This window comes from Lotus japonicus, chromosome 2, assembly GCF_012489685.1.
Source record: "Lotus japonicus ecotype B-129 chromosome 2, LjGifu_v1.2".
Taxonomy (NCBI): Eukaryota; Viridiplantae; Streptophyta; class Magnoliopsida; order Fabales; family Fabaceae; genus Lotus; species Lotus japonicus.
Window position 1 is genome coordinate 12,403,831 of NC_080042.1, and position 9,101 is coordinate 12,412,931.

Genomic DNA, 9,101 nt, shown 5'->3' on the forward strand with positions numbered 1-9,101 from the left:
GCCAGATCGCGGCTCAAATTTTGGCTAGAAGGTCTTCTTAGCTTTTGCGAAGGGAGGGCAAAATTTGTGATTGTTTGGTTCCTTTTTGCTGTTCTGGTGTTACTGGGTGGATCTAGTAGGCTTGATCGGGTATTTTTTGGGGTTTCTTTTGTGCTTTGCTTTGGGGGCTGGTTTTTCTCTAGGGGCCTTTTCCGGCGGTTTTTTGTATCCTGACTGAAGGGTTTTCTAGGGGTTTTTTGAGGTTTCTTAGGTGTTTTGTTGGTTTTTTGGTCCCCTTTGAAGATGGTGTATATCGTCTTGCTTATTTCCACTAATTTATATCAATACTATTTGTGCTTTCAAAAATAAAACATTCACGCACGAAAAATAAGTGGTTGAGAATTTTTTTATGAATAATCATTGCTTCACACTCATTTTTTAGGTGTGAAAAGGTGGAGAAAGAGAGATAAGAAAAAAGCAGAAAAAACGTAAAAATGTGATAAGTGATTTAGTTGATAAAAAATATAGAAATAAATAGAAAATTAAGGGAAAAAATGAGTGGAGGTAAGGAGGTGTGTATATACCTATATATCAAAACTTTTTTTGAATTTTTTTTATCATTAGCTACTTTATAAATAGTTTAAATATAATATAAATTTGATGTGTGACAGATAGCATAAGACTCATGTGCATCAATTAATGCAATTATTGTATTGCAAAGGGAGACGTTCACATCAGTCTCATAAAATGCACTTTCGCTTCTTTTTTAGTCCCATGGCTCTTTTCTTTGATTGGGGAAACATCCATTCTATCACTTCGTATGATTTTTTATAGGGATGGATTTGTTCCTCCACTTAATTGGTAGGTATTAACCAATATAAATCATTCTTGATAAAGTAACTTGTTAAAATTCGTATGATTTTGATAGGGATGGGATTGTTCCACCACTTGTTAGGTATACCGATAATAGAACACCATTGAAAAGGAACCGAATTTCTGTCTTATTCAAGTCACTCCCCGAAAGCATAATATTCATAATGAAAATTTAAATCCTTATTTTTACTGTGGTGTAAATTTATGACATATTTTTCTCAGATAATTATAAAAAAAATCATTTCGTGACACATACTTTTAAAATTTTCATACTAAATTAAGATTGTTAGTTTATTTTTAATTAATTATTTATGTAAATAACTTTATTTTCAATTAATTTTATTTTTAAAATTTACAATTAACAATTAGACAATGTTTGACATGTCATTTTAGTTAGCTTATAATTTATTTGACTAACTTAAAACTTATTTGAGTAGCTTAAAAACTCTTTAAAAATGTTTCGTAAAGGAACTTATTGCAGTAGCTTACACTTTATTTGGTAGGATAGAGATAGATAGAGAAGAGAGAGTAGAGAAGAGAGAAGTTGAGTAGAGAGAAATATGTGAGAAATAAAGTAGAGAGAAAGAGAAGAGAGAAAGAATGATGTGAAATATCTCCTCTCTAGTTTGGTTGAATAGAGAGTGAGAAGAAAGAGAGTTAATTTTGTATGAAATGACATTTTTACCTTAAAATATATATTATAAATATAAACTATTTTTTTAATAGGGATAACCTAGTAAATTCATAAAACACATATGCAACCACTCTTTATCTCTCTTTCTTTTGAGGAGAGGTTAAAAAGCAATGGGATCACCAAAAAGTTCTCTCTCTTTCCCCCTTTGAGACATAGCAAACACGGTATCTCTCCTCTATTTCCCTCTCTTCTATTTCTCTCTCTTCATTCTCTACTCTAACAAATACATCATTAAAATTTTTTCAATAAGCTACTTGAAGTAGCTTATAGCTTAAAGTTTATTGAGTATATTTTAATTTTTATTCTTATCATTTTAGCGTGCACTTAAGTTGGTTGATCCATGTATTATTCTTGTGAGCTTTGTTACAGAGTTCATTTTTATTATCAATATTTTTGAAAGTTCTAAGCCTTGGATATATAGATTAAATCATGGCACATACTTTACTTTTTGTAAGACAAAAGATTAAATCAAGCCCGTATTGCTGACTTCTTCCAAGTTCCAACAATAACCAAACTCGGGGACATAAAAATTATGAGTCATATTTAAAGCATGTGATCTGGATGATAGGAGGTCTAGAATAGGGTATGTAGATTCAGACTACGTAGATAATTTAGATGATAGGAGTCTATAATAAGGTATGTCTTTAGTATGCAGGTGACTAAGCAAGTGATCGATTTCATTATCCAAAAGAACACGATCATTACTAGTGTAGTCTTGAGAATCAGCCAAGTGAGACGAAGATGTTATATGAGAAGTTGCACCTGTGTCCATATACCCGTATGATGCTTTATTAGTGGAGTTCAACGAGCAACAGGAAGCAAATGCATGAGCCAAATTAGCACATTTAGAAGGCTTGTCCCGGCGAACTACACATTTGTCGGCATAATGACCCTACTCACGAAAAATCTGACAAAGCGAAATGTAAGAGCCGTAATGACGAGAGACACTGTTTGTTTGACGATGACGGGAACCACCGTTGGAGTTGCCACGATAACCACCTTGGTTGTGGGAACCACCGCGAGACGGATGAGTTTCAACGAATGGTCGAGGTTGATTGTACACATAGAAAGCTACTGTGTGGAGGAGTCGGGATTTCCTCAAGAGAGGCCTGAAAAATAGCATGACTTTCGACCTTGCAAATAATATCAATGAACAGAGGCAAAGGTATGTGATCGAGTTGACCCGTGGAGAAGTTTCCATAGGAGGAGCCAAGATCGCGAAGAAACCAGTGAACCTTGTCATCATTGGCAACAGGGGCACCAATAGCATCCAACTGATTACAAATAGTGCAGAATTTCTTACCATGTTCAGTTAGAGAGAGGGAGCCATGAGGCACAAGTTGCAATTCATCACGAAGTCGAAGTTCACGGGCCTTACTACGTGAATCATAAACAGAGTGCACAACATTCCAAACATCTCAAGCAGTTTCGACATTGAGAGTCTCAGAGAGACCCTCCTCGGTTAGGGAAGAGAGAAGAAGATTGTTGACATATCGATCATATTCCTGCTAGTGTTCAAAATGAGGATTCGGAACAGGAACACCCAAACGAAGACCAGGAGAAGTGGCAGTGGTAAAGGTCGGCTGGAGAAGGGCGGCGACGGCTCAACGGAGCCATCGATGATGTGAAACAGATCTTTATTACAAAGAAGAGAGGTAACCTGCTTCCACCGTGCTCATGTGGATCGTAGTCGCGAACAAGAGAGATGGTGTAGTGGGGTCGTCGGCCTTGAGAGAAGGAGGGACGACGCAAAAGAGTGTTGGAGGCTAGGGTATGCAACCTCAACCGGATACCATGTAATATATGATTGCTCTTATGGAGATGCTGAATAGATCGATTTATAATAAACTGACTACATGACAGAGAACAAAAACTTGAGAGCAAAATAAGGAACATTCCAATAGGCTTTAGGAATACTTGAGAGCAAATAAGGAATATCCTAATGTGCTCTAGGAATACTTAGAGAGCAAAGTTCTATTGTTATTCTTTACTTTGCTCTCATCTCATATAATCAGTTTATTATTAAATAAATTTATTCAGCATCTTTCACATTGAGGTGATGTCACATGAACGATGGGTTGATGGATTCACAATTGTTACTGGCTGTGTGTGTGACTCTATAGACTACAGTCTTACAGGTTCGGCATCATAATACATATACATTTTTTTCCAAATGAATGTCAAATTTTTGTAATAACAGCAACTGAAGCTATAAAATTAAGAGTTATGTAATCTAGAAATTCAATTGAGAGAGTTAATGACTTAATGGTAAGTATAAAATAGAAGCAAGGTAACAATCGAAGAGAAGGAGAGGAGAAGAATGTATAGTGGGAATAAAGCACTTTCTACAACTTGAATAACCCCTTGAAAACAGAGCACTAGAACGACAACCAATTTAAGGAGTTAGGGTGCGATTTAGCACCGATTTTGCTATCTATTAAATCGCAGGGTGCTTAAATTTTCAAAATCGTGCGATTTGACGATTTAAATCGCAATTTTGACTAGTGTGGTCCTCACATCATGATATACACAATTATAATGCTTCATTTTAGCTCCCTCTGAGCTTCTGTACTACTGTTATAGTGTTGAGTATTGGGAAGTTCATTTTTATTCCATGTTTGTGGTTCTGGTTGTTAGAGTACTTCAGATTTAGAACTTTAATCTACTGCTGTAACAGCTACACCAAATAGTAGAGAACCTTGCTGGAGTGTTAATACGTGCCGTGTACTTCCCATTGAGAACATCATCAATGTTGTAGAATTTAGATAAATGGTACACATTGCACGATTATTAACAAAATTCATGAGGATTTCTAATCATAAAATATTCAATTTATACACAATACCCAAAATTATATTCCAATTATACTGGGACTTTGGAAAGAAAACTAAAGCCAAGATATATATACTCGCTTAAGTACTGGGATGAAGACCAAGAGATTCATCTTCTTCTCCATGAGAAACTCCAGTAATTGCCATTGTCTTCTGAATGTGGCGAAGTGCAATAATCAATCATCTGGTCGGTCACTTCTCTTCCTTCACATATGATTTTAATATCACAGCTTTCCTCTGCATTTTTCAGTACCATGTCCGCTATTGCATTTTGCCTTCTAGACCAAGATTTTCTACTCATACAAGTAATTAATGATGAAACCATTATATCAGAAAATGCTATTATTATAAATTGATAGTGTCACATAATTATGATTCATAACATGGTACCTTAAGTTAGATTTGGTATTTCCAATCACCAATTTTCTTATATTGAGATTCCTGACAAGGTCCAAGATGGCTTTAGCAACATTGTCAGCTTCAATGAGCATTATCTCCACCTTAACCTGTAAGTTAATTAGCACAGCTAGCAACATTACAATCATAAAAAATCTATCTTCGATCAATCAATACATAAAAAAGCATGCAGAACTTAAAGAACTTATCTGATGTAGACTTTTGAAGAAGCTAAGATTAATACTTTACCTTGGAGTCAACACACAGGCCAATGAACTTTTGAAGAAGCAATTTTCTCTTTGCTTTCTCGAGGGTTAAGCAGATGTTAACATGCTCTACATTTACATGGCTCCTTGGAATTTTTCCCACTGAATAATATTGCCACGCACAAAAAGAGGCAAATTCAGGAGTGACAAATAGTGATACATAATTAAGGAGAAGAGAAGATGACATACATGGAGTTGGAATGAGCTTGACTTGAGGGAAAACGTGTACAAGACACACAGTGGTAGAGGAGGGTGTCACGGCATGCTTCAAGGCCCATGAAAGCGCTTCCATACTTGAATTTCCATCAAAGCCCACCGCCACATAAACAACATCTAATTTCTCAGCTAGGTGATTATTTATATCAAGAGAGAACACACTAATACTCTCGCAGTCTTCTGGAATTTTATCTAAAGTATCTTCAGGATCCTTCAAATTAATATTGATCTCAAACAGCTCAGAATCTAACTCTGAATCTTCATCCCCTATCTCGCTACAGCTAGAGTTTTCTTCATGCAAACAGTACTCACCTGGTAACATGATACTTGCTTTCTCCAACTTTATGCCAAGTTGCTCTGTCATCGATCGGAATAAGAATTCACCATGATTCTAGGCTAGAGCTTGCTTCCACAATAATAATGCTTGACATTGTTGGCAAAATTGAAGTGCACGTTGGTTTATAGTTTATGTGACTTTTTCCTTGTTAATTTTCCCCAAAGAGTGTCACCATCTTAAGAATTTAATAATCATGAATTGCGTCTAAATACATTTTGGATAGATGTTCAATTATACTTTTACTCTTTTTTTTAAGTTAGTAAACTCCTGGGATAATATATAAATTTTGACATACACTGTATCAGTCTTGATTGATTACTTAAATGCTTTAGCATAGCATTTCACTAGTTGACAAACAATTGCTACTAATCCTACGTTAATTCAATTTGTTATAAAAATAATATTTTTATAATAGCTTTAACAAAAAAAAGTATACATCTTAAACTATTATTCTGGTCGATTTATTTAAAAAAAAAATATATGCACAGCTTTTTTTTATTGCATACGGGGCTACAACGCCAAAATCAAGGAGCTCAAACATGAAATGAACTAAACTAAAAGAAGGAAGAACATCATAAATCCTCATAGGAACTAATAAGGACAACCTATTCTCTGCAGACTGCAAAAGTGTCCGCCACTTTGCTTCTATAAAAACATGCCTCCAATGAGCAGTAAACTGGTTCAGCAGCCTCTTAATATCTCTCACCATAGGAGCACAAGGATTAGCTTCCCCAATTCCTTTGTTCAGAAATCGAATGGCTAATTCAGAATCAGTCTCAACAAAAACTTTTGAAAAGCCCTTGGACAAAGCAATTCTAAGTCGACAAATTAAGCCCCAGAGCACATCTTGAAGAACAGAAACAGGACCCAAATAAATTGTAAATCCCACAATAAATTTACCCTCATGGTCCTTTAACACTCGTCCACATGCACCCTTCTTATCAGCAGAGAATGACCCATCAGTGTTAAAATTCACCCAACTCTCCATAGGAGGTGCCCACTTAAGCAAGGTAGATTTCTTCACCCTAGAAACAGATACACCTGCTGAGGACTTCATCACAATTGCAGCACTGAAATTTCGAATCATTCTGTATATCTTACAAACAAGAGCTGCACTAGAATTCCCAATATTCTAAAAAATGAGATCACCTCTAGACCTCAAAAGGATATCCAGAGGAAAGCCAAAGCCTAAGGACCAGGGGGAATACTAAAAATGTAGCATTTACCAGAACTGAGATTAAATAACAACCAAGCTTCCGTGTCCGAACAAAACATATCTACTAATAAATCAGGAGGAACAAGAGCTTTCCAAACCTGGACAGAATGGAAACAGTCTCTAAAAAGATGGACGGCCACCTCCCGCATTCCTGGGCACCTTGGACAGCAAGGATCTTCAGTCATGTGTCTGACAGCCCATTGCTCATTTTTAAGTAAAATATTATTAGCTACTTTCAATAAGAAGAGCTTAACCCTCTGAATTCCTTTACATTTCCAAACAGTTTTGAAAAGTTTCTGGTTCACCTCTCCACCATTAATCTGCAACCCAATGGCAAAGGAAGAATAAGTAGACTTAAGGGTGAAAACACCATTAGCAGATAACTTCCAAGCCATAGCATCCTCCCTGTCCTTAAACTAGGAGGAAACACAGAATTATAGTCTCATAATGTTCTCAGGAAACCAATGAGCAAGCTGATTCCCATCCCAAGAACCAGGAGCAGAAACAAAACTACTACAGCAAACCTGTCTATCCTGTTCGGAGAGAGGTCTATAATATGCACATGTTTGCGCAAGAATTATTGGGCCAAATTGTATAAACATAAAAAAAATTACGAACATTCTTTACATGGATGCTCGGTGGTTGATACAAATAATATTACCTCAGCATCTTGACCCAAAAACAGTAATATCATTGACAAAACAAAGCATATTAGCTATATTTTCACTTCTCAAATCAAGATTGAACATAATCAATTTGGGGTGGAAATAATTAAATATAATTACTTAATTTTCACTCTACACAAGCATCCATATTAGAGAACATAAAGTTTCAAATAAAAAATGGCTAGATAATTAGCTTTTAGAACATAGATAGTTTCCAATACTAAAGTGTGTGTTTGTATACCAGTTGAGTGAGATGTGAATAAACTTTCATCAAGTGAGAAAGTTCCGTTCACTTCTATTTACAAACATTGGAACATTAACAAAACGACTATATCCTACTTCAGTGATATAGTGTCCTTCTGTAGCACATATGACGCACACTAAACACAGCATAAATGTTCTTCTAAAAAAAATATACATATATGTATATACACGTTGCATTTTCATGGCAAAAGAGTTAACCTGTTTTCATAATAATGGACCTGACTTTGCAGTTTTTTTTTAACAATCAGGATTCAGGACTACTATTAGATAAAAACATTTTCAGGCCAACGAAACAATACAACCACAATGTTGTATGAAAAGTGTATTCCACATGGTTTCAGAAACAAAATTTTCATGCCCACAATTGAAGTTTCAAAACAATTCATTAGTCAAAGAACTTGACTGAGTTATACCCCCTTTGCTGCAATTCAGACATTCAGTCACACATGACACACTCAATGGTCATCTATTGTAACAGTTCCAGCAAGGGCTCTTGTGCTGGCCCTAGATGTTTTCAGGTAATATATTGTTGCGGAGAAGCATTAGGCCATGCAGCAAACAAGATTGTGACCTCTTATCAAAATGAAATAGTTAACAGCCTTGTACCAAAAGCAGTTCCAAAGCAAGCTTATCCAAAATATTTTTATCAAAATCTACTTGTAATCATCAAACACTGGAACATAATTCACCCCCTCTCAAGTAGACATATAATCAATAACATATACCATAAAAAAAACACAGGAAAATATTTCAACGTGGCATCAAAATATCAATTTATTAATAGGACGAGGCTAAATTGAGCAGTTGCAAAGATCACTAACTCATATATAGGTGAAAATGAGGAACCTGTCCTATAATAAGCCAAAGTCAAGATTAAAGGCATTTTAATATATATCTCTTATGAGAATATGAGTATGACTCTTACCATAAACCTGCGTCAGCCATCAAGAAAGAATCACCAATTCCACATTTCTCAATTAGTTGGGTTTTGAAAAGAGCCACGAACTCCTCAAAATCCTATAACATCAATTTTCTAAAACATTACCGGAACTAGCATACCAAAATGAAAAAGAGAAACAACCAAAGTTTGATATGATTACTAGAATTATTAAAAAAATCCAACAAATTGGTCCTAATGGGCCACTAAAAGCAATTTACATAGTCTATTCAGCAGTATCAATCTTCCCAACAAAGATTTGAAAAGATACATGAACATACGATTTAAGAATAGAGTCTAATGGTGATAACTGAAAGGTACTGAACATACTTACTTTCAACAAGGTGAAACCAAGCTTTCAATGTAATTCTCGACAAAGCAACCAACGATGTTGTTAGCGATTTTTGTGGCTTCTAATTTATTTTCT

The 9,101-nt window shown here is 35.4% G+C and overlaps 1 protein-coding gene across 1 annotated transcript; it reads right to left on the reverse strand.

Annotated features, from left to right (window-relative positions):
- Nucleotides 1–4,249: 4,249 nt before the first annotated feature.
- On the reverse strand, nt 4,250–8,754 carry LOC130737611 (U-box domain-containing protein 35-like). Its single transcript, XM_057589423.1, has 5 exons — nt 8,663–8,754; nt 5,229–7,128; nt 5,023–5,141; nt 4,768–4,883; nt 4,250–4,670 (listed from the first exon to the last, which is right to left on the reverse strand). The coding sequence occupies exons 2-5, from the start codon at nt 5,617–5,619 to the stop codon at nt 4,487–4,489; spliced, it is 810 nt and encodes a 269-aa protein (XP_057445406.1). The 5' UTR covers nt 5,620–7,128; nt 8,663–8,754; the 3' UTR covers nt 4,250–4,486.
- Between the last annotated feature and the right edge of the window lie 347 nt (nt 8,755–9,101).

Excerpts from the sequence above, each read along its gene's own strand:
- LOC130737611 (XM_057589423.1), bottom strand. The coding sequence starts at position 5,619 with ATGACAGAGCAACTTGGCATAAAGTTGGAGAAAGCAAGTATCATGTTA. Across the intron at positions 4,884-5,022 it reads GCCTGTGTGTTGACTCCAAG|GTTAAGGTGGAGATAATGCT; the intron begins GTAAAGTATTAA and ends ATTAACTTACAG. Across the intron at positions 4,671-4,767 it reads AATACCAAATCTAACTTAAG|AAAATCTTGGTCTAGAAGGC; the intron begins GTACCATGTTAT and ends TTGTATGAGTAG.